Source organism: Bathycoccus prasinos, assembly GCF_002220235.1.
Source record: "Bathycoccus prasinos genomic : Chromosome_9".
Classification (NCBI taxonomy): domain Eukaryota; kingdom Viridiplantae; phylum Chlorophyta; class Mamiellophyceae; order Mamiellales; family Bathycoccaceae; genus Bathycoccus; species Bathycoccus prasinos.
The window spans coordinates 421759-446631 of NC_024000.1; the positions used below are offsets into that span (position 1 = coordinate 421759).

The following is a 24873-nucleotide window of genomic DNA, read 5'->3' on the forward strand; positions in this document are numbered from 1 at the left end:
GAGGGCGCCGCATTAGTACTACAACGGAGCGGAGGATGCCACGCTAGGAAAACGACGAAGGTGAGCGCGCGACTTTGACTCGGCCGTTGCCGCGTGAAAGTTCTCTTCTTTTATATCTGTCCTTCTTTTATTTGTCCTTTCCTTCTTTCCTCTCTCTCTGTTTTCTTTTCTCATCATCATTCGGCGGACTACCCCCGGACCTTCCCAACGTTTAATGGAAGCGATGGTTTCCAAGATGCCAACACGAACGATGGATAACATATTTAGGACACCTCTCGGAAACACTCGAGAGCCTTTCTCCTTCAAAACTAACTGATCTCGAATTATTACCGTCGGATTCTAGTTTGTGCCTCGGAGCGACATTCTTATTATTGTTTCGTTTGTTCCAACTATATTCGTTGTTGTTGTTGTTGTCGTTACACTACTGACTCGAAAATCACCAACTTTGCGCATTCGCTCAACAGAGAGAAAAGAGGAGAGAGCAAAAAAGACGCTCTGAAGAACTACGCATCTATCACCGGGAGGGAGTTCTCGCTCTCGGGTGTACACGAACGAAACTGCTCTGCTGCTGCTGTAAATGCTCTACTGTTACAAAAAGGACTACGTTCTACGTTCTATTATGTAATGTGATTTGTACGCATACGCGAGCGCGAGACATACTCATCACTCGTTTCCACCTCCTTCGCGAGTACCACCACTCAATAATATCCCGCACGCCACGTTCCTCCCTTCCTCTACTAACACGTTAAACGTCGCCACGCAATTCGCGGTGTCCATGACCTCCACCGCCATGCCCATTTTCCTCGCCCACTTCAAGCTTTCCTCGGGAACTTGCTTCAGCGTTTTCCCCGTCCCGAACAAAATCACGTCCGGCGTTTCCTCTAAAAGTTTCGCGTAGATAAGCGAGTCCATGGAAATATCTTCCACTTTGAGAGGTTTCCACAGCGCGCGGAAGTTTTTGTGCACGAAAATGGACGATCGCAGTTCCTCTCGGTTGATTTCAAACCACTCGTCGGTGTGCGCGTCGATGCGGAAGTTCTTTTCCACTTCAGCGTCGTCTGAATCGTCGTCGAATAAATGGAACGAAGACGGGTCGCGAGTGGATACCGTCGAGGGAGGTGGTGGAGAAGGAGAAGATGCTGATGATATTGACGACGTGGCAAAGCAGCGGGCTTTTCGCGTCGTCGTCATCATCATCTTTAAAGGTTTCCGTCGCAGCATTTTTGTTTGGAAGTTTTCCTCGAATTGGATTTTCCAATTCACTTCATTATAAATACTCTGCTCTATCTACGATGCCGCCAAAGAAGAAGAAAGGTCCCGGACGACCGCCGAAGAAGAAGAATAAGACGACCACGACGACGCCGAAGAAGAAGAAAACGTCGACGCCGGAACCACCTTCTTCACCTTTGACGACGAACGAAGAATTTGAAGACGAACACGTGGGGAAACGCATCGAAGTGGAATACGGCACCGGAGGGACCAAACGATGGTACGTGGGGACGATTATCTCCTCGAAACCGGACAAAAATCTCGCCATGGTGTTTTACGAGTTCGACAAGCAGCTCGGGATCATCGATTTCCCGAAATTGAAGAGAGATACTAGGCTGGTGCCGAAAGCGTCGAGGTGGACGGAGAAGATGATGAAAGTTTTGCTGACGAAAGAGTTGAAGATTAAGAACAAACAAGACATGGAGAAAGAGTGGATGAAACAGGAAGGGAAGAGAGTGGAAGAAAGCGAGGACGAGGAGGACGATTTTGCGGACGAGGACGAGGATGATGATGATGATGATGATGAGAACGGAGGCGCGAAGAATGACGTCCCGGATGAAGTGTACGAGACGCTCTCGACGGACGGCAGATGGCGTTGGCCGACTTTGAATGAGCTGTACGAGACGAAATTGGTCAAAGCAGGGGCGAGGACGGGGAGAGAGGCGTTCGTGCTGACGACAATTACGTTTAAACATGCGTATCGAGAGGAGGAGGATGGGCCAATCGCGGAAGCTGGCGCGGCGATGGTGAGCGTAGGCGCGTGCGTTCGAGTGAAGGAGAAGAATCGATTGGTGCGAGTCGACCAGATCGACGAGAAGAAAGGAACGTTTAAAGGAGTTAGAATTCTTACTCGAAACGAATGTAGACACGAGTGGGTCGGGAAATTCATCGACGTTTGTCCAAAGCAAGGGTTAAAGCCGAACGAAATCAAAAGTATGTCGGACGAAGAGGCGAACGAGTACGAAATCTTCGTCACCGAGGACGATTCCGGGTGGATTGATATCGGCGACATCGTCGAAGTGATGAATGCGAGACATCATTTGGTGCAACCTCCGAAAAAGAAATCGTTGGAAGACAACGTGTTTGAAACCAGAGTAGCGACGATGAAGTTTACGAACACCGGGGCGAGTGGAAGGAGAGAGACGGAGTTGGAGGCGAAGGTTTTCAGGACAAAGAAAGTGACGTGTTTGAGCACATTTACGAGCGACGAGAAAACTCTCGCGAGCGAAAGAAAGCGAGTGATGGATAGCGTCGTAGCGTTAGTCGAAGAAGAGAGCAGCGCGAAGAAGAAGAAAGGTGCCACGAAGAAAACACCGGGGGCGTCGGCGGAGAAGCAGAAGAAGCCGGCGGCAACATCGGCGAAGAAGAAAGAAGTAGAAGTCAAAAAAGTAGTAGAAGGAAAAGTAGCACGGAAACAGTCGACGCCGGAACCTCCGAGAGAAGATGAGAAAGATGCTGTCGATAAGAATAAGAATAAGAGTGCAGAAAAGTCGCCGTCGGCTGTGGGAATTATAACTCCTACCACCGCCACCAACGGCGTACCGCCGGAGAAAAAGAAAGGCATAGAAGTGATTGAGTTCATCGTCCCAGAAGAGCAGAAGAAGAAGCAAGAACAGACAGCAAAGAAAAGAGTTCGAGATAAACAAGAGGAAGAGGAGGAACAATGGAAGCAAAAGCGAGAGAAGGATGAAAAGTCTGCTCTCGCTGCGGAGGCATCCGCCGCCTCAGTAGTTGCTTCCGAGACGAAAACGCCGCAATACAAACGACCTCTCATTGGACAAAAATCAACACCAACGCCTTCCTCGGCCGGAGGAGGTGCGGGCTTTTCAATACCGAAGCAAAATGCGGTAGCACCGACGCCACCAGTTGTTTCTAGCTTTCAATCCGCGACGGCGCCGCCTCCCTTACCGCCGAATCCAGCCACGGAAAAACTGCGAGAGGCGATGAATCAACTCAAAGCGGAGTACGCGAACTGGCCTAACTTTTCATTCAAGAACGGGAGAAAATCAATATTTCTTTTCGGCCCGAGCATTTTGTCGCACCCGTTTAATCCCCAAGCTAAAGCTTGTAAACAATGCGGGAAAGTTGGTCACTTCCAGAGAGATTGTCCTTCTTCGATGAAATACAACCGCTCCGGCGGCGGCGGCGGCGGAGGAATGAAGTGTTACAACTGCAACGGTTTCGGCCACAAATCTGCAGACTGTCCTGCGAGAGGAATTCGGCAGCAGCAGCAGCATCGGCAACGAGAGAGATGGTAGGAAACAAACACAGCGCGTCTTCAAGTTAGACTTGAAAAGTAGTTTAAATTGTTGAAGTGACAAAAACGATGAATGGGTAAATAAATTAAAAACGCTTCGTTTTCGATTGCGATACAAAAATTATGTTTCCATCCAGAAAATTAATCCTTCTCGCATCCGTCTTTGCGTTCCTCTTCTCGTTCAACGCAGGCGCCGCTACTACGTCGGATCCAACTGTCGCTGAGTTAGTTCGTCTGCTTCAAGACGGGAGCGATTATCTCATGAAAATGGTCGCGCAATCCGATCCGCGCGTTGCTGAGATCTTATTGACCAAACAGACAGATGGCGAAACGACGTCTTCGACGACGACGATGGCACGGCAAACGAACGGCACGGCAAACTCTACGTTTTTAGAATCTCTGGAGAATGATTTGGATGACTTGTTTACGACCTTTTTATCCTCCATCGATCCCAATGATGTCAACGCCGCTCAAGTTCGCATCGCGAGCAGAAGTGAAGAAAATTCTTCGAGCAGAAACGAGTTTTCCTCGACGTCTGATCCGTCGTGTTTCCCTGGCTGGTACAGGCCGAAGTCGGTAAAGAGCGCGAGAATTTTCGGGCCGCAACTAGGAATTACGCTCAGAGCTGGCGAATGTCGCGTTGTTAAAAACATCACCAGCGCTTTGCGGAAAGTCGAGTGCGACTCGCCTTCAATCGCGTACTCGGTATTACCGGGAGGCGTGACTGCAAAGGGTGAAACGGCAGAACTTTTCGCCGGCGAAACGTGCGGAGTATCGGAAGCCGATCGAGATTTGGTTGAGATTTCTAAAGCGGATAGATTAATATCGTTCGACGATCCGTTAATAGTAGGGTTGAGTGATTTCGCGTGAGGTACAATACAGCTGTTATATTAATATTTTCCTAATCATCTTCGAAGAAGTGCCTGGTTCGTAAAAGAAAATCATCGATCTTCTTCGACTTTCGTCGCGGTGACGGTATACGCATCTTCAATCTCCTCCAACGTTTTACCTTTCGTTTCCACGACACTGAAATATATCGAAGCGACGCTCAAAACGCCAATCGACGCGAACCCGAAATACGTAGACTTGATGCCAATTTGTTCAATCGCGTACGGCAAGTTTAAACTGACGATGAAGTTAGACCCGAAGTTTAAAAGCGTCGCGATGCCAACCGCTTGCGAACGGACTTTCGTCGGGAACACCTCCCCGACTAACAACCACGCAATTGGACCAAAACTCACTTGATACGCGCCTACGTATAAGAAAATAGCAGCCACGGAAATGCGCGCTTGCGTTTCTGAAAGTGCCGCTGCCTCGACGCCGGATCCCGCAAAATCCGGCGAGGCCAACGCTAGAACCATCAGCGACAACGTAATCAAGCTCACCCCGCCGAGTAACAACGGACGCCGGCCTAAACTGTCTACTTTCCACACGGCTATAACGGTCATGAATAGTTTGAACACGCCAACCACGACGGCAATGTTCGAGGCGCCTTGCGCCGACCACCCGGCCGCCTCGAACGTTTGCGTCGCGTAATACAACACCGACGGTTGCCCAGTTAATTGCTGAAACAAAACCACCGATAAGCCGACGTACAAAGCTTTCGCGTATTTCTTATCTAAAATCGCAAACGGCGATTTCGTTCTTCCCATCTCTTCTTTCCTCCTCACGTTCGCAAACATGTTGATCTCGTCTAATTCGTTCATCAATTCCATCTCGCTCACGTTCGGCCCTCGCAATTTTTTCAGCGCCGGAAACGAGTCCATATTTTTCGACGCCAACCATCTCGGAGAATCTGGTAAGATGAACCCAGCACCGACTAACGTCAACACTGCGAATGGCACAGAGGTTAAAAACATGGATCTCCATCCCCCATCTTCCCCGACGTACTGACTCGCGCAAAAATACCCGCACAAAATCCCAAACACAATCGCCGCTTCTTTCAAAGAAATCAAAGTTCCTCTCAGAGAACTCGGCGCGGTCTCCGCGATGTACACCGGCGCGCCGTGCATGGCAAATCCAATCCCTAACCCATAAATAGCTTTCGCAAAGATTAAAAAATCAACCGACTGCGCGTTCGCTTCCATAGTCCCGCCGATTAAATACAACACTCCCGCCAAGGCGATTTCTTTCCTCGATCCCAACTTCTCGCCGGCGCCGGCGGCGGCGACCGCGGATGCCGTCAACGCGCCAAAAAGAGACGCGGAGACAATTTGACCCGATTGCGACGCAGTCAAATTGAAGAAATCCGATGAGGATGTTTTTATGCTCTCCAGCGCGCCCGAAGAGAGGCCAATATCGAGACCAAAAAGGAACCCGGCCAACGCCGGAAAGGCGAACGCGACACCGACTCGACCGTAATCAATCAATTTTTTCGTATCTTTCTTCATCACCTCGTCGTCGTTGTTCGAATACGTAGCTTTCGTTCGAACCAAAAATCCTTTCGATGATGACGACGACAACACCACTCTGTCGTCGGTATATGATTCACTTTTCGCAATACTACCGCGCGCGTCGGAACAGACACCAGAAGAAGAAGAAGATGATGTGTTTCGGTTCCCCCGAAATGCGGCAAAAGCAAAGGCACCAAAACGACTTTTCTTACGAAAACTCCGACGAGAAGAGGACGCCTTGTTGGTCGAAGAAGAAGAAGAAGAAGAAAAACTCGTGAACAGGGTGGTCGTCTTCACTTCTGCGAAGGTGGTGGTGGTCGGTGTCGCTCCGCGCATGTGAATACTACGTGATATCCGCACTCCTTTTCGCCAAAACACCCCCGAGAGATAGAATGATGAGAAAAAAGGAGTTGGTTTGCGCAGCCAAAAAACCCCTAAAAATCAAGCTTCACCAAAGAACCAAAAAAAATATCCGAAGAAACACACCCATCAGTCAGAGGACTTTTGGTGAGAACTATAATGGCATCCGAACGAGAAACGCGCGCGCACATCAACCAACGCGTTGAAGAAGGAAAATGCGAACAACCTCAAGAGTGAGAATGCGAACCTAAACAAGGAAAATTGAACGGCGGCTGAAAGGAGTAGTGCTCGTTGAAACGCGAGAGCAGCGGGAGATTCGATGTAATCGCACGGTTGCTGCGTACCAGCGCGCAGGTTTTGGGTCGCTCCTCGAGCCTCTTCCGGAGACGAAGAGACTCTCTGGTCGTGGGAGAAAAAAAGGTGAAATCTGAGCACTTTTTAGAGATACAAAATGTAGAGGAAAAAGGAGTTATTCAAAACACACACATGTGGAAAATTCTTCATTATAAGATACACAATACAATAAACAAACACACATACACAATAAACACACACATCTCACAACATCAAACGTAAACATGATGTTAACGACTTCTTTGCGACCGTTCCACGTTTTGGACGCCTCTTTAGCGGCTGAATTGGAGGACATGTTTTTCGACGCGGTGGATTCCGTGTTGCCTCCTTCGCATTCTTTTTCTTCCACGCGGGGGCAACAATCATCATCATCGCAAGAACAAAAGCGCGCGCTCTTCACGACGACGTCGTCCTGGAGAGGAAGGCAAGTGCAAACGAGAGAAACGAACCGAGGAACAATGGTGAAAATGAACGTTCCCGGCGTGTCCGCGAGAGACGTGAAGGTCACGTTAACAGGCGGTTGTCTTCGAGATTCTTCGAAAAAAGAAGACGAATCGAAACTTCTTTCTTCGATTGGGGTGCCCACGTCTTTGAGAATTGACTTTCTCGGCGACGAACGACAACAAGCGGAAAGAGGAGGAGGAGGAAACAACATAACGATTAAGCTGAAAAGAAAGGCGACGTACGACATCGAAAACGCCAAAGGTTTGGTGTGCGACGGCGTTTTGCGGGTGGTCGTGCCGAAAATAACTTTGCCGAAGGTCGACGTCAAGGTTGCCTCCGGCGAAGCGGAGCGTCCTCCGGCGGAGGAAAGCGAAGTAACGCTAAAATTTGCCGTGGCGGGGTATTCGAGTTCTGATATTTCTGTCGAGTTGGATGCCGAGAGAGAAAGGTTGAAGATTTTTGGGGAGCTCAAAGATAAGTCGAGCGAGTTTGAACGCGTGGTGCCAGTACCGAGAGGGTTGCGCGCCGAGCACGTGACTTTGTGCGCGGTGGAGAACGGCGTGCTCGAACTCCGTTTGCGAGACCCGCTGGCGATTGAGAAGCGGATCGTGCCGGTATTGAGCACGTCGCCTCCGCCTCTGCCATCTCCACCGTCTCAAGAAGTGGCGGCGCAAGTCAATCAACCGATGATGACTACCACCACCATCACGGGCAGCGGAGAAGAAGAGAAGAAACCGACGGAACAACAAGACAACCGCGTGGTGTTAATGAAGACGGAAGTTCCCGGGTATTCCGCCAAAGACATCGAGTGCTGCATAAACGTCGATCGCACGATCGAAGCAAAAAGAAGCAACGGAAGAGGCGTCAAAATCGGCATCCCGAACTCAATCAACGTTGACTCCATCAAAGCGTACTGCGAACACGGCATCTTCCAAGTCCTCGGTGAAACCGAACCGCCCTTCACGCCGCGCGCGGTTGCGGTCGACATCGCCGGTCCGAGCGAAGACGCCGAGAAGCAAAAAATGCTCAAACAGTTGGAAGACACGATGGTCGAAGAAGACCAAGAAGAAGAAGAAAACGACGCCGTGCTCGTGAACAAGAAAGAAGACGTCGAGGAAGAGAAGAAGACGAGCGCTTAAGCGCTCGTCGAGAGAGATACAAAAGAGAGACGCGTACTCATCTCAAGTCGCGCGATGAAAATCGCAAAAACGAGAACACAGAGAGAAAGGAAAAGTACTGGACAGACCTTATAAATAAAAGAACAACCTTAACAACAAACAACACACATACTAGAGTACTACTAAAAGAATGTTTCGTCGCGCGTCCTCGTCTTCGCTCTCGATCTTTTCCAGACGAGCGGTGTCTTCGATGGAGACTTGTTGTTCTTCATCTTCATCTTCTTTATCTTCTTCTTCTTCTTCTGTAAACGTCGGCGTTTTTAAGAATGTGTTTTTACCATCATCGACGTGTCTTTCGTTGCGGCAACCGCAATCGAAATCATCGTCTTCTTTCGCGGAAGGAGGACGATTTGGTCGTGCTTTGAACACGACGGCAGCGACGAAAGAAGAAACCAGTAACAAAAGTCAAAACGAAATTGAAATGAAAGGCATCACTCTGAGAGGCCGCCCGATGTATTTGGACATGCAAGCGACCACCCCAGTGGATCCGAGAGTTTTAGACGCCATGTTGCCATATTTCGTGAGCTCGTACGGGAACCCGCACTCGCGAACGCATTATTTCGGGTGGGAGGCGGAAAATGCGAACGAAGAGGCGAGGAAGAACGTGGCAGATGTGATTGGAGCGACGGAGAAAGAGATTATTTTTACCAGTGGAGCGACGGAGTCGAATAACATGGCGATTAAAGGCATCGCGAATTTTTATAAGTCGGGAGGGAAGACGCACGTCATCACGACGCAAACGGAACACAAGTGCGTTTTGGATTCGTGCAGGCAGTTGCAACAAAACGGATTCGACGTGACGTATTTGCCGGTGAAAACGAACGGTTTGATCGATTTAGAGGAGTTGAAGAAAGCTATTCGCCCTGGGGAGACGTGTTTGGTATCGGTGATGGCGGTAAATAACGAAATCGGAGTCGTGCAGCCATTGAAGGAAATCGGGGAGATTTGTCGCGCGAATAAGGTGTTTTTTCACACGGATGCCGCGCAGGCGGTTGGTAAGATTCCCTTGGACGTGGACGAGATGAAAATTGATTGCATGTCAATCTCGGGGCACAAAATTTACGGCCCGAAAGGTGTCGGTGCCATTTACGTTCGAAGACGACCAAGGGTTAGAATGGAACCAATCATCAACGGTGGTGGTCAAGAGAGAGGTTTACGAAGCGGGACGTTACCGACGCCGTTATTGGTCGGGTTAGGCGAAGCCTGCAAAGTCGCTAAAGAGGAAATGGAATACGATCACAAACACGTCGAAAGGCTTTCCAAACGATTGTTGGACGGGTTGAAAGAACGCATTCCGTATTTAGTCGTAAACGGTGACGAGGAGCAAAGATACCCGGGTAACTTGAACGTATCGTTTGCATACGTTGAAGGTGAATCGTTATTGATGGGTTTAAAAGATTGCGCGGTTTCCTCTGGGTCGGCGTGTACGAGCGCGAGTTTGGAACCGAGTTACGTGTTGAGAGCGCTGGGCGTGGAAGAGGACATGGCGCACACGAGCATTAGATACGGAATCGGGAGATTCACCACGGAGGAAGAGGTGGACCGCGCGGTAGAGTTGACAGCAGAAGTCGTGGAAAAGTTGAGAGAGATGAGTCCGTTGTACGAGATGGTGCAAGAAGGGATTGACATTTCAAAGATCCAGTGGAGCTCTCATTAGCAAAACATTTCAACGCTCTATTATTAAAATACATATATCTAATATACAAACAACATAATCATCGATTCATCGATCTTGCGCATCGTTACTACTCAACACTTCAATCTCATACACCGATAACGTGTACGCGTCGAGCGAGAATGGTAAGCCTCGTTGCCTTATAATTTCGCGAGCGAGTTCTTCCACGTTGAAGTGACCGAGATATTGTTTTTTCATCGTCAGGAGCGCTTCCTCACCAAACGCGTCTTTTAAGGATTGAATGCTCGTTTCCGGGGCGACGACGTAATAGTAATCGTATTCCTTTTTGGATTTGTTGTTTTTATCGATGACTTTCATTGAATGAGTAAAACGTTCGGCGCTTTCTTGCGAGTGTTCTTTGATGGCGATTGATTTCATCGCATCTTTTCCCAGGAAAGCGTTTGGCGGAGGATACGTGCGCCAAAACGCAACCAACGCTTTAGCACCGCGGTTTCCGGATCCCACACCATCGGGATCGGTGGCAAATGAGGGAAGATCTAGAACTACCGACGATATTCGAGCTTGGTGCGCAAACCCGTAAAAGATGGTCACCGACGCGTTGAAAGTCACCCAAACGAGCCAGAAGAGAGAGAATTTCACGCGCACTCCACCGCTCGTTTTATTCGTGTCCTTATCCTTAACCGCAACAGGAGTTTCGTTCTCGTATAATCGAGCAAGCTCATAGCTCGCAACTGTAAGCACGGGAAGCATCGCTGGAAGTAAAAATCTAGCCTCTTGGTGCGAAGAAATCGACAAAACGGCGATGGAAGCGAAAGACGAATACAAGATTGGTCGCAAACTTTGACTCGTCTCCGAACCGTTCTCCTTCGTGTTCTTTTTCTTCAACACCGTTTCTTTAATCAATTTCCACACGCACAGCGCATACGCCGGTCCAAAGAGAACGAAACCATTCAACATCAAATGCGTCAATCTAAAGTGCTCGCCGTGATGTTTGCCCGCGAATTTCACGTTGTACACCAACGCGTGCCACGGCGCGAAATAAAACTCCTCTTCTGTTCTCTCGTAATATTTCGCGTCCAATTTAGCTATTGCAGATGCAACCACCGCAAACGAAACCGCCACAATCGAACTTCGTCTCAGAAACTCCATCATCAGCTTTGGCGTTTGCAAAAATCGAAAGGACTCGAATACCATCAAAGGCGCGACAAAAATCGCAAACGTAAACCGTACGAAGATTCCCACGGCGATTAATGCGCCTCTAAGAACCAACACAACATCCTCTTTCAATCCCTCCTTCGCCGTTTTCTTCTCGTTACTTCTATATGTCGTCGTTGAATCCATCATCCCGATCAAAACCATCGCGAATATGGTCGCTTCCATCCCGTTTGAAAACGGTCTCGCGTGTATCACAAACATCGGCCAAGACGTCGCCAGTAAGAGTGGCAAGTATCGCACGGGCGACGATGTGTTCTGCGCCTTATCAGAGATTCGCTTTACAATCGTTATCGCGACAAAATCGACGATTAAAGAATATAACGTCATCATCGCTCTCGGCGCGGCGAACAGCCACCAAGTGCTGCTCCTCGTAGGGGAAATCTTGAGCCAAATCCGATACGGCACCGAAGCCATCAAAGCGTGCGCGATGGAACTTCTCACCGGCATTTTCGCCGTAAACTCCCACGGAATGTGCGTCAACTCTTTCACCGTCGTCGTCGATTGTGTTTCGTCTGTTTCTCCGCCTGATGAAAACACGTCTCTAAATGCCGGTTGGATGGATTGAAAGTGTTCGTCTGGGTGGACGTATCCCGTGCCGAACATTGCAGAAACGAATCGAAGCAAGACGAGAACGCAATGGAGAATAAGAAGCCTCGCGTTCGTCGGTTTGGTGATGGTGGTGGTGGTGGTCATTTTTATACAGCGCGGCGTGATAGTATTGCACGTATGAGTGAAGAAAAGAGTTGTTGTCGACCACTAAATGGAAAAAAGCAGTGAACAGCTTCAAGAAGATATCAACTCTTCAAACCGTCCAAGCGCTCGTCGCCCATCATCTTCCGATCGAACCCGTCGTCACCGTATCGACTCCCGAGCAAAACCCCGACTTTAATCTTTTTATCGTTCGATTGATGCACTTTTTCCAAGAACTCCGAGTATCCGTTCATGGTTTCTATGGATTTACTCTCCATCGCCGGACAGCGGTGTGCCGAGACGCGTTGGAGGAGAGGACAGTTTTGGAAGAGGTCGCGAGGCAGTCCGAGGAGTCGAGGGTTATCGTCTAAGAGGATCGTTTTTATTTTCGGTGGCAGGAAACTGTCCGGGATGGAGAGAAGGTTACACTTGGTCGCCGCGAACGAGGTTAAGCTTCGCCATTTTTCTTCGTTCTCACGGTCTTTCTCCTCGGAAGGTGTCGCCGTGGGAGTAGCATTAGGTGTTGAAGACGACGACGACTCCGCGCTCCTTCCTAATCGATCCAACCTCCCGTTCTCGCTCACGTCCACGTCTTCTAACATCTCCATCTTCCCGAGTTCCTCCAAGTTTACCTCTTTCAACTTATTGCCTCTCAAATTTAAACTTTTCAGCTTCGTGCAGTGTTTCGTTAATAAGCGCCAATCGACCGTTTCGATCGCGTTCGCGTGTGCGTCCAACACTTTCAACTGTTTCAAATGTACGAAAAACGTGTCCAATGATTTCAACGTATTCTTCCCGAGGATTAATCGTTGCACGCTTTTGCCGATATCCACGAACACGCTGATAGGAATTTCCGCTATGCGGTTGTTCGTCACGTCTATCGTCTTTATTTTATTGTCCTTCGTCTGCATCATCTCAACTAACGAAGCGATGGGTTCCAGGGGAATCCGCGTTAACGAACAATCGCGGAGGGAAACGATGCCGGTGGAGTGCCAGTTTTGCACGCGCGTTTGGACGTTTTTTTTGGTGAGTTTATTAGTAGTATTAGTACTCCTCGAGGACGGTTGATCCTGCGGTGTAGAAGCGCAGCAACCCATCTCGGTGACGTGATGATGAAGAGGAAGATGCTGATGAGTTTTGTTGTGAGGAAATTTTATTACAACAGACTACGCGTTCAATGACGAAGGACATGACTTCATTCTCCACATCTTCATTTAGACGAGCGTCTGTTCCTTTTCTTGTTCCGAGCAGCGTTGTCGTCGTCGTTATCTCGCGGGAAGTAGTCGTCTTCCTTGTCGTCTTCGTTGGATGTCATGTTCTTCTCGACGGTGGTCGCGGCAGCGGCTTTTTTCATCTCTTTGAACATCGCTTTCCTCTGTTTCTTGTGTTCCAACTTTTTCTTCCCGGCGCGAATGTCTCTCGAAACGTAGCCTTCTTTGTTGTCGACTCGGTCTCTTCTCGGGTTGTTCTCGCGCCCGTCCTTTCGCAACGGCTTGTACTTCTTTTCGTTTTTATCCGCCTCGAGATTTAACAACCACTTCGGGACGTCGCAGCCGCTGCGTTGCATCACTCGCGCGATGGAACGCACCGTGCCTCTTTTCGCGTCTTCTTCGGTGAAGAAAGTGACCGCGTTTCCAACTCGGCCGGCTCTTCCCGACCGTCCGATGCGATGGATGTACGCCGTGCTCGTTAACGGGAAATCAAAGTTGACGACGGTGCCTACGGCGGCGAAATCCATCCCTCTGGCCATCAAATCCGTGGCGCACAAGCAGTTCAGTTTGCCTATTCGGAACAGATCGACGATGGATTTGCGTTTCTTATCGGACATGTCCGAGTGAATTAACCCAACTTCGCCTAACGCACCTCCGGTTAACTCTTTCGCGACTTGGATGCATCGATCTTTACTCTGCGCAAAGATAATCAATGGCGTTTGAACGCCCTTTTGGACCATTTGCTTGACGGCTAAAATTTTCCCGCTCTCTTTGCCACAAAAGATGAGTTTTTGCGAAATGGATTCGTTGGCGGAGTTTCTTTCGCCGACGGTGAGACGAACGCAGTGATGCATGACGCTTCGCGCTAATCGCTCGGCGGTTTCCGGAAGCGTCGCGGAGAATAAAGCTTTGAGACATTTTTTCTTTTTGGTCGTCTTCGATGAGGGACTCTTTTTCTTTTTCTTTTTCTTTTTCTTTTTATCGTCGTCGTCGTTTGTATAGTCTGGATTATCGCACGCGTGCACGACGGCATCTATTTGCTCCACGAAACCCATCTCGAAGAGTTTATCGGCTTCGTCCAGGACTAAGAATTCAACCGCGTGCGTCGAAATTTTCTTTTGTCTTAAAAGCGACGCCAATCGTAACGGGGTAGAGATGAGAATGTCAACTTTATCGAAATCGTTCGCCGCGTTCGCTTTGGAGAGTTGCGTGACCCTGTGTTATATAAAGGAAAAGGGAAGAAGAGATTGTTAGTATACACGCACAAGAGAAAGAAACGAAAGAGAAGAAGAACAGAACGATATTTGTTGATCAGAGCTGCTATTCACTGTCGACTCTTTAGCGCCAACCGTTTCTTCAACTCGTAAAAATCACAAGCGTCCTCTCGTCGGATATCAAACACCAACGTCTGCTTCACATTTCTACACTCAGAAGAATACAGAGAGACACCTCACGAAACGCCTTTTAAATGGTCGTAAAAAAGACGTCACAGGTTTCAGTTCTTCTTCACTTCAACAACGAACAATGAATGCGATATAAAGAAAGACGCGTGAAAGAGGAAAGAAAGAAATCTCGCGCACCTCAATCCGTCGCTCAACAGAGTACAAATCCTGGTCGATTGCGTCGCCAACTCTTTCGTCGGCGCTAACAAAATCGCTCTCACCCCCCCATCTTTCCTCTTCCCGAGTCGCATAAATATAGGTAACAAAAAAGCGAGCGTCTTCCCGCTCCCAGTCGGCGCCACCGCCAACGTCTCCACGTCTCTCAGCATCATCGGTATCGCTTGTCGTTGAATCGGCGTCGGCTCGAGCCATTTGCACTCCTCTAATCGTGTAATCAAAGACTTCGAACATCCGTACGTGGTTTCTAAATCCTTAAAACTTTCCAAAGGTGCCGGTATCACGTTTCGCGAGTCGTCTCCTTTCACTTTAATCTTGTATTCTTTTCTGCGGATATTCGCCAGTTCCTCCTCCGTTTGGTGGTGACCATTCGAGTGCAAATTTGCCTTCTTCTTCTTCGCGTTTGCATTTTTCGCAAACATGGATATCTTTCGTTCGTCGTCGTTTACGTCGTCATCGCTACTTTCATCGTCATCGTCGTCATCATCATCATCAGAAGAGGACGAAGAAGAGGAGGAAGAAGACGCCTCCGACGATGAATTCTCTCTCGTTTCCGTCGTCGTTTTTTTCCCGCCGTCAAAACGCTTCCTCGATTTTGTTGCGAATTTCTCCAAGTCGTTCCCGAACCTCTTGTTGTTGAACTGCGCTAAATTCCCGCACAGATTGGCGAACGCTTTCGAGGCTTTCGAATGCACGAGATTGAGCGAGTTTGAGGACGTCGTTGGTTCGTGTGTTGTTGTTCCCATGGTGTTGTTGTGCAAAGCAGAAATGTGGCAAAAATACTTCCAGACGGAAGAGTCGTTTCTCTCTCGTTTTCCCAAAAAAACTCTCTTTGTTATGTTTTTGTTCTTGTGCGATGATGTGTATGTCAGTGCATGCGATGATTTAGAACTACAAATGATGAGCTAATGTTGAGCACGCATGTGGTATTTCAAACCACTAGATTGACGATACCTCTTCTCGCAAACGTGGCATTCGTACGGTTTCTCGTTCGTGTGAGTACGCTTGTGGGTTTTCAAATTTTCAGATCGACTAAAACGCATCTCGCACACATCACACTCGTACGGCTTCTCGTTCGTGTGAATACGCATGTGGGTTTTCAAAGCACCAGATTGACGAAAAGCTTTCTCGCACACATCGCATGCATACGGTTTCTCGTTCGTGTGAATACGCATGTGCCTTTTCAAACTACTAGATTCACGAAAAGCTTTATCGCACACATCGCATTCATACGGTTTCTCGTTCGTGTGAATACGCATGTGGATTTTCAAACTACCAGATCGAGCAAAACGCTTCTCGCACACATCACATTCGTATGGTTTCTCGTTCGTGTGAATACGCACGTGCCTTTGCAAATCACCAGCTTGACGAAAGCACTTCTCGCACACATCACATTCGTACGGTTTCTCGTTCGCGTGAATACGCATGTGTACGGCCAAACCGGATGGATATCGAAACACCTTCTCGCAAAAATCGCACTCGTGCCCTCTCTTTCTCTTCACTCCTTTAGCGTCTTTCCGCGTCTGATTTTGCTCCACGACATCGTCACGTGGCACGCACATAATCCTCCACAATCGCTCTACGTCGTCGTCTTCTCCCTCTTCTCCCTCTTCTTCTTTTTGTATCTGATGATGATTTGCCTCGAGATCATCGTCCTCGTCAGGAATCTTCAAACACAACACCAAAGGTTCTTCTTCCTCCACTTCTTCTTCTTTATCTCTCGAAACCTTCAAAACCGTCCTCGCGTTCACCGCGCGTTTAGGATGTGGATTCTTTCGTCTCATAGTGTTATATGCTCATTAGTACGCGAGACTTTAAAAGAGAGTCGCACGAGGAGGTTGAAGAAGAGTGCGCATGTCTGATGTGATCAGAAAGAGGAGGAAAAAAAAGTTGAAAAAAATGGGGCAGTCACAAAAAAACAACAACGCGACGACGAAAAAAAAAGATAAAATAACCGCATTATTGGTTTAAAAAAAGAACGACACAGTCTAGAGCACGAGTCTTGGTCTTCTTCTTCTGACAACAACACGGAGTATTGAACAAAAGAGAGGATGATGATGCAATCGTCATCTTTTTTAACGAGGACGACGCGAGGCGCGTCGACGAGTTTTTGTTCCAACAACATTCATCATTCTTTCGGGAAACTGACGAGCCGCCATCATCACCAACATCATCCTCATCGTCGTCTCGGGGAGGGAAAGAGGAACGCGAGAGGCGTTGTTTTATCCTTCGCGCGAAGAGGAGGAGGGAAAGTAAAAGCAGCAGCAGCTGGAGACGAGGATTTAGACGAGGAGGTGTGGGAGGATGATTACGACGAGATGGACGACGAAGAATCTTCAACGTCTTCTACCGATAACCTGGACTGGAGGACGCAGATGAAACTGGACGATATGGCGAACAATCCGCCGGCGACATCATCGTCGAGCAGCAGATTCTCATCAGATGCGGACGACGACGATTATTTCATGAAACCGGCGTCGGTTTCGGCGATGAAGGACGACGAGAACGCCTGGGTCTCGCCGTCGAATCCGTTCATGAGTTCTGATTTTAGCTCCGGGCCGGACGACGGGTGGTTCGATAACGACGACTGGTTGCAGCCGGCGTATACGGAGGTGACGGCGGAACCCGGGTCGATTTTGGAGAAGGTGCAAAGATTACACTTAGGAGAGCCAGCGGATCACACTTTTCAAGACGGGGAGTATTTCACGCTGACGAACTTTGTGAAACAAAAAGCGGATAACGATTTTTGTTTGGTCTTGGAAGTGGCCGAAAGAGCGAGAGAGAGGAAGATTGAACGGTTGGAGAGTTTACATCCGACGCCGGAAATTAACGCGTTACCGGAAATTCAACAGGTATGGCATCTATATTAGGATTTCGTTTCCTGTTTTCTCTCTTTTCTTTCTTTCATATCGCGATGAAACAGAAGCTTTTTTCTTGGCGACGGTGACGAAACAGCATTTGTGGATGTCGGAATTCGCAAACCATGTCGAAAGAAAATGCGCCATCCATTTCCGTAGTCGCTCCACACAAAGAAAAAGCCAACACGTTTCATTTTGAAAGAAGAGAAAAGAGAGCTTTGACTTTTAGCCAATTATTTTTTTTCGTCGTTTCGTTTCTCTCCTTCTTTCTTTCTCTCTCTCTGTCGTACTGACTTCTTCTTCTTCCTCTTTGAATGAAAAATCCATTTTAGGCGATTGTCGATTTAGCGTTGGAGGTTGACGCGTCTGGTGGGAAAACGTCCGCATTTCTCGCCATGTCCGAAGCTGCTGACCGAGCACGATTGCGTTGGGAGCTCCAAGAGGCCTCTTGGTGCTGGGATAATTGGGTCGAAGAGCACATGGCGCAGTTTGGTATTTCTGAAAGAGCGGCAAAATTGTTGCACATGGGCGACAGAGTGGAAGACGCCATGGATTTCGAAGCGTCTTTGTACGACAGAGACGATGGGGGCTTTCCTGGGAGACGATAGAGATGATGTATGATGTATTATTGCATTTCTTTTGTTTATAGTATTACATGTTTGTTCTTACTAGTAGCAGTGTGTTTGTTTATTATTATTAGATTTGGCAGACCTATTTGTAATTCCTGTATTTCAAGAACGTTTAAATTTCGTGAGGCGGCGAGTCGTACATTCCTGTCCATAACTTGGCAAGCGGCGCATCATCGACGATTTCTTTCTTCGTTTCGACGATTTTCGAGTACGATTCCACGTCGGGAATACTTTCCATAGCTTTTACGACTTTCAACGCCGATTTGACGAGCTCGTCGACCTGATCTTTTTCGTGTTGCACAGCTTTTTCGTTCGCTGTCGTCCACATCGTTTCTAACAAAAGTTCGCATACCTTGTCGGCATTCTTTACGACGTTCTCAGCTCCGTTCGGAACAGAATCTCGACAAAGCTTTTCAAAAGTGGCGTGCACAGCCATCCTGATGCTCCTCTCCGGATCTTTTAATCCGATGACAATCGTGTCAACCATCGATTCAATATCGTCTTCGGGGATTGCAAATCCAAGGGAACTCTTCGGGCGCGTTAAGAGGACGTCGATGAAATCGTACGCCGCAGTTCGAAGTTCCAAACCGTAATCGAAGTTCTGTTTGAACGGTCCGTAATCAATTTCTTTGATCAAGGCATCGTTGACTTGGAGCTGAGAGAGCACGTCTGGCAAGACTTTCGCCAACAAAGGCGATAAATCTTCGTTTTGTGAACTGTTTCTTCTACCGATGACGGAGAGGAGCTGCAGCGCGGCGCGACGACAATTATGGTCCGCGTCTTTGACCAATCCGACAAACGACTCTAAAGAACACTTGAAATGCTCTGCTTTCGGCAACGATACCAGCGCAAACCGAACGGCATCGACCAGCAAAGCAGCTTTTGTCGCGTTTTCGGGCGTTTTCGCGCCCTTGACGATTGAATTCAACGCTTCCTCGATTTCCTTAACAAGCGAGTGGTTTCTCGCGACAAATCGACCAAGAACTTCCGCGACGTCCGCCTTGACAGCATCGTCTTTCAAATCTTCGTCGCGCGCTTTTGCAAGGACGACGGCCCATGCCTGTTGCGTGGACTTGAAGAGAACATCGTCGTCTTCTCGTTTCACTCGTTTCTTCCTTGGCGACATCATGTACTCCATTTTCGAGGATTCTCCAGCGAGCACGCCATCTTCCGAGGAACCGTCGGCGCCAATGATGACTTCGCGAAGTGCGCGCAGTGCGCCGTGTTTCAAGATTTCTTGGACACCTTTCTTCGTGGTTTTGATGGTTTCAAGAATCTTTGGTAAAAAAGCGTCTTTATTACCAACAGCACAGCTTCCCAACGCAAACGCAGCCGCCGTCTTCACTTCGTCCGTGTTGTCTTCTTCGAGTTTCTTCCACAAAGTATTATCGATGCCGTTGGAATCGTCGAGTTTCGTTCGTTTCCCGATTTCACCGAGCGTCCAAAGCGAGATGACTTGTCTTTTACCATCTTTATCGCTGATTTCCTCGATAAGCGTTGCTATGGTGCTCTTGATGATTTTATCGCCAGCCGCTAGAGTGGCACTCGCGATGCACGCGGCGCGGTTTTTCATTTCTAACCTAACAGACGCGATATCTTGTTGCTGCATGCGAACCATGGCTTGATCGTCCGTTTCCATGTCATTAGGTGACACGGTGGAAATCGATGACAACTCGTTGTAGATGACTTCAAACGTTTCCTTCCTGGCAACAACCGCAGCTTCAAAGTATCTCTCTAGCGTCAGTAACGCTTGCCTCTGAATCAAACTCGAACTCACGAACTTTAACGCGTTTGCTAAGGGTTCAGATTCAGATGCTTTCTTCGCGGAATTTTTCAATTTCGCGCACCGTTCGCATATAGCCGCGAAGGCGTTGACGCACATAGCCGCCAAGTGCGCGTCGTTTTCAACGAAGCCACCGAGCTCAGTGACCGCATCCTCCACAAACGACACGCAATCCGCATCCTTCAGAGTTTTCTCGTCGCTTCTCTCCACGAGCGCTCGCGCGCCGTTTATCGAAGCTTCGCGTAAATGTCGATCGTTCTTGCGAAGAAAGGAAGCAAACTCACGAATCACATCCCCGGCGACTCCAGAAAGATTGACTTGAGCGGGTGAATGTCGTGCAACTTTCGCGGCATTACGCGTTGCAACTAATTTCGTCGATTCAGCTTGCATTCTTTCCAATAACAAATCGAGCGCTTGCTTTTGCTGAGCTGGCTTCAACGTATCGCCCAAGTGCGTGAGGACATCGCCGAGGAGCGTCACCGAGGCGTCTTTAACTTCTTGGTCCTCGTCTTGCTGAGACAAGCGCGATATCGCGCGTTCGAGAGAACCTGACGCTAGCACAGAGCAACTTTCTTTATCTTGAACGGCGTCGTTCGTATTTGGACGCGCTCTGCGAACTATGCACGCAGACGCGCGCAAACCTTCCGCGGCGAGTTTGTAGTAGGGGTCATTCGCGCAGGAAAATACAGCCTCCGTCAGCCTATCGATATCTTTTTTTGCGAACGCAATTCGCGCTGCCGATGCGAGAGCATCTCCGTTTGTTGAATCGAGCTCGTCTGCGGTAGGCACGCGGAGCACTTCGGATGCAAAAGCGACGGCTTCGAGTCGCAGGTTTGCGGAGGAATCCTTTTCGCTCGAAGCGCCCGAGTCCGTGAAAGTCGTCACCGCGGCGCCTGCAATAGCATCCGCGAGTCTCGAGCGCGATATCTCCGACGCTTCAACAAAAGCTAATCTTCTGTTTGCGCGACCAATCTTTCCGAGAAGTTTCAGCGACGCGATCTTGCGTTTCGTTGCCGCTGCGATTGCAGATTGAGACGTCTTCTTCGCTTTTTCGAGCGCGCACTCTTGCTGTGCTCTGACAATGGCTAAGTCTCGCGCTTTTTCGACGAGTGCGCGCGTCAAACCGCTCTCGCAAGTCTTTGGAAACGCGGCAAATGCTGCCGTCAAAGCGTCGAAGCATTCTAATTTTACGGCATCTTCGCGGTCACTTTTCATTCTTTTGAAGAATTTCTTGAACACGACTTCGTGGTGTCTTTGGAGGATACCTTCGGACGCGGAGCACAAAATTACGCCCACAACTCTCGCAGAAGCTCTGCGAACTTTCCAGCTATCGTCGTCTTCTATTTCGTCCGAGTAATAATCTTCATCGTACGCATCGTCGTCGTCGTCGTCGTTGTCGTCCTCGCACTCGTCATCCGCATCCTTCATCGTGTGATCGGGTGTTCGGATTTGGCACGTTTCCATCTCATCTGCCGGGACGTCGTCCTCCTCCTCCTCATCGTCGTCGTAGTTTGGATCGTACGTCAACAACTTCACCGCCATTTGTAAAATTTCCTCCAGTTGCTTCTCCTTGGCTGATTTCGAAGTCACTTCCCCGAATCGCCCGCAGATTGTTTCCAACGCCATGAGCGATTGTTCCGCGATGGATGCAAACGCCTCATCGGCTTCCTCGTTATTCTCCATCTTCTCCACCAACGTGGTACAAAGCTTGGACAAAACCGGAACGACCGTCTTCGATGCCAAACTTCCATTTGCTCCGCCTTTTTTCGTCTTCTTCGCACCGCCGCCGCCACCGGTAGCGCTTTCCGCCACCAAGCGTTTCCCGCCGCCGTCTTTCGAGGCAATCATCCCGAGCGTAAACGCCCCTAACTCGCACCCAATCACATCTTTCTCCGCTAATGCCTTCTCACATCTCGCCGCTGTCTTCTCGACAACATCAGCTAATTCTTTCGCGTTCGCCGCGCGACTCAAAGATGCTAAAATCCCCGCGCATCTCTTTCTACTCGTCTGCCCGTACGTCTTGTCTTCTATTTTCGATATCGTCGTTTGAATCAACGACGAGACGTCTTTCGCCTCCACAAACTCCGCTTTCGTTTCGCACAAAATCTGCAAAATCTCCGTCGCGTCGTCGTGCACCGTCGCTTTATTCGCGTCTCCCAACACTCGGTCGAAGAACGGCACGCACTTCCCGCAAAACTCTTTCGAAACCTCCTTGGAATACCCCTCCACGCCGATCGTTTTCAACGCCACCGACGCGCTTTCCTTGTGTCGACTCCTTTCTTCCTTATCTACGTGCGGTCCGAACGTTTTCTCCGTCGGCGCGATCTTTTCGCACAAAATCTGCAGCGTCTTTTTGTTCGCCTCTTTCGTCGATTTTTTCAAAAGCGTCGGCAACGCTCGAATCGCCAAATCTCGGCAATCGCTGAAAATGTCCACCAAGGCGATGAGAACAACCTCGTGGATTTTCTCCTCAACGTCCGACGCCGTCGGTGGTTTGTACGTATCTTTTTGTAGCTCTTGCGTTAAATCGGAAACCGCCATGCATCGGTAATCTTGATTATATTAATACACAGAGAGAGAGAAAAGAAGAGTTTGTCAGTCAGAGATGTAATCTCGTCTACGAAATGCGTCGACGATGATTTCTGCGGTCCTCCTCGGTCGAGAGAGAGAAAAATAAAAAGAAAGCGAAAGCGCGCGCAGAGAGTAGCACACACCTCGATCTTTGTGATGTATCTGCTCGAATATCTTCGTGAACGAGGCGTTGTTCGAGGAGGAAGAACTCGGCGCCATGATGAGAAGAATGACGATGATTTGAGTTTTTTTCTTTTTTTTTTTTGTGAAAAGACGACTGTTGAGAGTTGATCACTTTTTTGTCTCTTCTTCTGTTTTTTGAAAAGAAAGCTGCTTGCTTTCTTTGCCATTTTTTGCTTCTTTTTCGCACTTTGACACAAAAACATTATTATTTTTAACAACACAAAAGTGAGAGAAAAAACAAGAATAATAATGTCATCAGGCTGCGCGAGCAGAGCGACGTGTTGTTATTCTCATTACTGCAAAAGATCTTTATCGTCTCGAGCGAACGAAGCGCTTTTAAACTACTCCTCATTAAGGAGTTTTAACGAACGGAGAAGTGGTGGTGGAAGTTCTGGGCTGTTGTTCTCGCTTTTTCGTTCGACATTCATCACGTCCAAACGAATGAAGGGGGGTTTCTCATCTTTGACTCGCGCGGCGGCGGCGAAAGAAGAAGACAAAGATAAAGACGAAGAAGGAGGCGTAACGATGAAGAAGAATAAAAACACGACGAACAACACGCACCAACTGATTACTTTTTTCAAGTTCACCGTGCTTTCAAACGCGGAGGATGAAGTGGACGCGCACCGAGAGTTTATCGAGACGAACAACTTGGAAATCCGAGGAAGGATATACTTGAACGAACAAGGCGTGAACGCGCAAATGAGCGGCAAAGGCACGGACGGTGAGACGTACGCGAGATGGGTGGAGAAGAGAGCACCGTTTAACGGGATGCGGATCTCGGTGTATCCTTACCACGAGCACGGACATCCGGATCTTCGTTTAAGAGTGAAACCGCAATTAGTGCAGTTGGAAAACGGCACCGCGCATTTACCGATTGCGGATACATCGAAACGCGGGACGAGTTTGTCGCCGGAGGAATGGCACGAGATGATCGAAAAAGCGAACGAGGATCCAAGCGATAAGGAGAATCCTTTGCTGTTAGACGTGAGGAACGGGTACGAGTGGGACGTTGGGCACTTTAAAGGTGCGCAAAGGCCGGTCCAAGAATCGTTTCGGGAGACGGTGGAAACGAACGTGGACGATAAAATCGGGCCGTTGGCGGATATGCCGAAAGATAAACCCATCATGATGTATTGTACCGGTGGAATTCGATGCGACGTGTACAGCACGGTGCTAAAAGAGCAAGGATACGAGAACGTCATGGTTCTGGAAGGAGGTGTGCAGGCGTATTTTGAAAAGTTTGGGAACGAGGAGAAGCACGCGTGGGACGACCATTTGTTTGTGTTTGATAATCGGTTGGCGATGACGCCGAAAGGAACGCCGGCGGCGGACCTTGGCGAGAAAGCGGCAACGTTGGAATGTCACGTGTGTAAACAAAAGAACGCGCCGCCACCGCACAGAAACTGCCCGAACGTGGATTGTAATCGCTTGTTTTTAGTGTGCGAGGGATGTTCTGAAAAGTTGGACGGATTTTGTTGCCACGAGTGCACGCAAGCGACGCACGTGCGGCCGCAGTTGGTCAATCCAGGGAGGTATAAGAAATACGCGTCGTACGATACTCCCGAGGCGAGAGCGGCCAGACGAGGCGACGGGAGACAACGAAGAAAGCAATTGAGGCTCAGGAAAAGGAAGTTGGCGTGCGCAGAGTACGTGATTAGGACTGTACTCGGCGACGACGAAGCCGCTTCGTCTTCAAACGAATCTTCCTCCGGGACCTTTGCGGCTCGAACGCGTAGTAATAATAAAGTAGAAGAAAACGACGACGAGGAGGACGACGACGACGACGAAGAAAAAGAAGAAGAAGAAGAAGAACCCGAAGAGTGGGATGAAACCGGGAAAGAGAAGAAAATCAAGCCGCAAAATTCGAAATATTTGCGTCTGCGCATGCGATTGGAAGAAGCGATTCCGTTCGTGCAAGGAGACATATCGCCAGAAAAATTAGTGACTGCGATGGAAACGCTGAATATAAATAGAGTTGGAGGAAGAAGCGCGCCCGAAAGAAAGAAGTCCTTGGAAGAAAGCCGAGGATAACTATGTAGTAGATGACAATCACAGATAATAATATATATATAAATTTTTCTTTACATGTTCGCTATGGATACCATACCAGTATTATGTTCATTAAGTTCGATTGTTACACGTAAAACCAACAATGTTATTATTTCATTTGGTTTGTTGTATTAGTAGTTAAAAAATGAATTCGTTCGCCGCCGCGACCCGCAA

The 24873-nt window shown here is 48.8% G+C and overlaps 12 protein-coding genes across 12 annotated transcripts; 6 read left to right on the forward strand and 6 right to left on the reverse strand.

The window, feature by feature from the left end:
• Nucleotides 1–663: 663 nt before the first annotated feature.
• Nucleotides 664–1191, reverse strand: Bathy09g02310 (predicted protein; the record flags this gene model as incomplete). The annotated part of the gene is made up of 1 exon (XM_007511107.1): nucleotides 664–1191. The coding sequence occupies one exon, from the start codon at nucleotides 1189–1191 to the stop codon at nucleotides 664–666; it is 528 nt and encodes a 175-aa protein (XP_007511169.1).
• A 101-nt stretch (nucleotides 1192–1292) lies between these two features.
• Nucleotides 1293–3527, forward strand: Bathy09g02320 (unknown protein; the record flags this gene model as incomplete). Its single annotated transcript, XM_007510936.1, has 1 exon — nucleotides 1293–3527. One exon carries the CDS (start codon nucleotides 1293–1295, stop codon nucleotides 3525–3527), a length of 2235 nt encoding a protein of 744 aa, XP_007510998.1.
• A 122-nt stretch (nucleotides 3528–3649) lies between these two features.
• On the forward strand, nucleotides 3650–4396 carry Bathy09g02330 (unknown protein; the record flags this gene model as incomplete). Its single annotated transcript, XM_007511118.1, has 1 exon — nucleotides 3650–4396. The coding sequence occupies one exon, from the start codon at nucleotides 3650–3652 to the stop codon at nucleotides 4394–4396; it is 747 nt and encodes a 248-aa protein (XP_007511180.1).
• Nucleotides 4397–4467: 71 nt separating this feature from the next.
• On the reverse strand, nucleotides 4468–6255 carry Bathy09g02340 (predicted protein; the record flags this gene model as incomplete). The annotated part of the gene is made up of 1 exon (XM_007510933.1): nucleotides 4468–6255. One exon carries the CDS (start codon nucleotides 6253–6255, stop codon nucleotides 4468–4470), a length of 1788 nt encoding a protein of 595 aa, XP_007510995.1.
• Nucleotides 6256–6857: 602 nt separating this feature from the next.
• Nucleotides 6858–8216, forward strand: Bathy09g02350 (unknown protein; the record flags this gene model as incomplete). The annotated part of the gene is made up of 1 exon (XM_007511256.1): nucleotides 6858–8216. The coding sequence occupies one exon, from the start codon at nucleotides 6858–6860 to the stop codon at nucleotides 8214–8216; it is 1359 nt and encodes a 452-aa protein (XP_007511318.1).
• A 229-nt stretch (nucleotides 8217–8445) lies between these two features.
• Bathy09g02360 (cysteine desulfurase) lies at nucleotides 8446–9912 on the forward strand (the record flags this gene model as incomplete). Its single annotated transcript, XM_007511109.1, has 1 exon — nucleotides 8446–9912. One exon carries the CDS (start codon nucleotides 8446–8448, stop codon nucleotides 9910–9912), a length of 1467 nt encoding a protein of 488 aa, XP_007511171.1.
• A 66-nt stretch (nucleotides 9913–9978) lies between these two features.
• Nucleotides 9979–11799, reverse strand: Bathy09g02370 (hypothetical protein THAPSDRAFT_bd686; the record flags this gene model as incomplete). Its single annotated transcript, XM_007511221.1, has 1 exon — nucleotides 9979–11799. One exon carries the CDS (start codon nucleotides 11797–11799, stop codon nucleotides 9979–9981), a length of 1821 nt encoding a protein of 606 aa, XP_007511283.1.
• A 101-nt stretch (nucleotides 11800–11900) lies between these two features.
• Nucleotides 11901–12893, reverse strand: Bathy09g02380 (chaoptin, putative; the record flags this gene model as incomplete). The annotated part of the gene is made up of 1 exon (XM_007511182.1): nucleotides 11901–12893. The coding sequence occupies one exon, from the start codon at nucleotides 12891–12893 to the stop codon at nucleotides 11901–11903; it is 993 nt and encodes a 330-aa protein (XP_007511244.1).
• Nucleotides 12894–13006: 113 nt separating this feature from the next.
• Nucleotides 13007–16410, reverse strand: Bathy09g02390 (the record flags this gene model as incomplete). The annotated part of the gene is made up of 3 exons (XM_007511134.1): nucleotides 13007–14222; nucleotides 14588–15517; nucleotides 15581–16410. 3 exons carry the CDS (start codon nucleotides 16408–16410, stop codon nucleotides 13007–13009), a joined length of 2976 nt encoding a protein of 991 aa, XP_007511196.1.
• Nucleotides 16411–16944: 534 nt separating this feature from the next.
• On the forward strand, nucleotides 16945–18092 carry Bathy09g02400 (predicted protein; the record flags this gene model as incomplete). The annotated part of the gene is made up of 2 exons (XM_007510999.1): nucleotides 16945–17478; nucleotides 17817–18092. 2 exons carry the CDS (start codon nucleotides 16945–16947, stop codon nucleotides 18090–18092), a joined length of 810 nt encoding a protein of 269 aa, XP_007511061.1.
• Nucleotides 18093–18225: 133 nt separating this feature from the next.
• Nucleotides 18226–22437, reverse strand: Bathy09g02410 (predicted protein; the record flags this gene model as incomplete). The annotated part of the gene is made up of 1 exon (XM_007511030.1): nucleotides 18226–22437. One exon carries the CDS (start codon nucleotides 22435–22437, stop codon nucleotides 18226–18228), a length of 4212 nt encoding a protein of 1403 aa, XP_007511092.1.
• A 738-nt stretch (nucleotides 22438–23175) lies between these two features.
• Bathy09g02420 (predicted protein) lies at nucleotides 23176–24681 on the forward strand (the record flags this gene model as incomplete). Its single annotated transcript, XM_007511178.1, has 1 exon — nucleotides 23176–24681. The coding sequence occupies one exon, from the start codon at nucleotides 23176–23178 to the stop codon at nucleotides 24679–24681; it is 1506 nt and encodes a 501-aa protein (XP_007511240.1).
• Nucleotides 24682–24873: the final 192 nt, after the last annotated feature.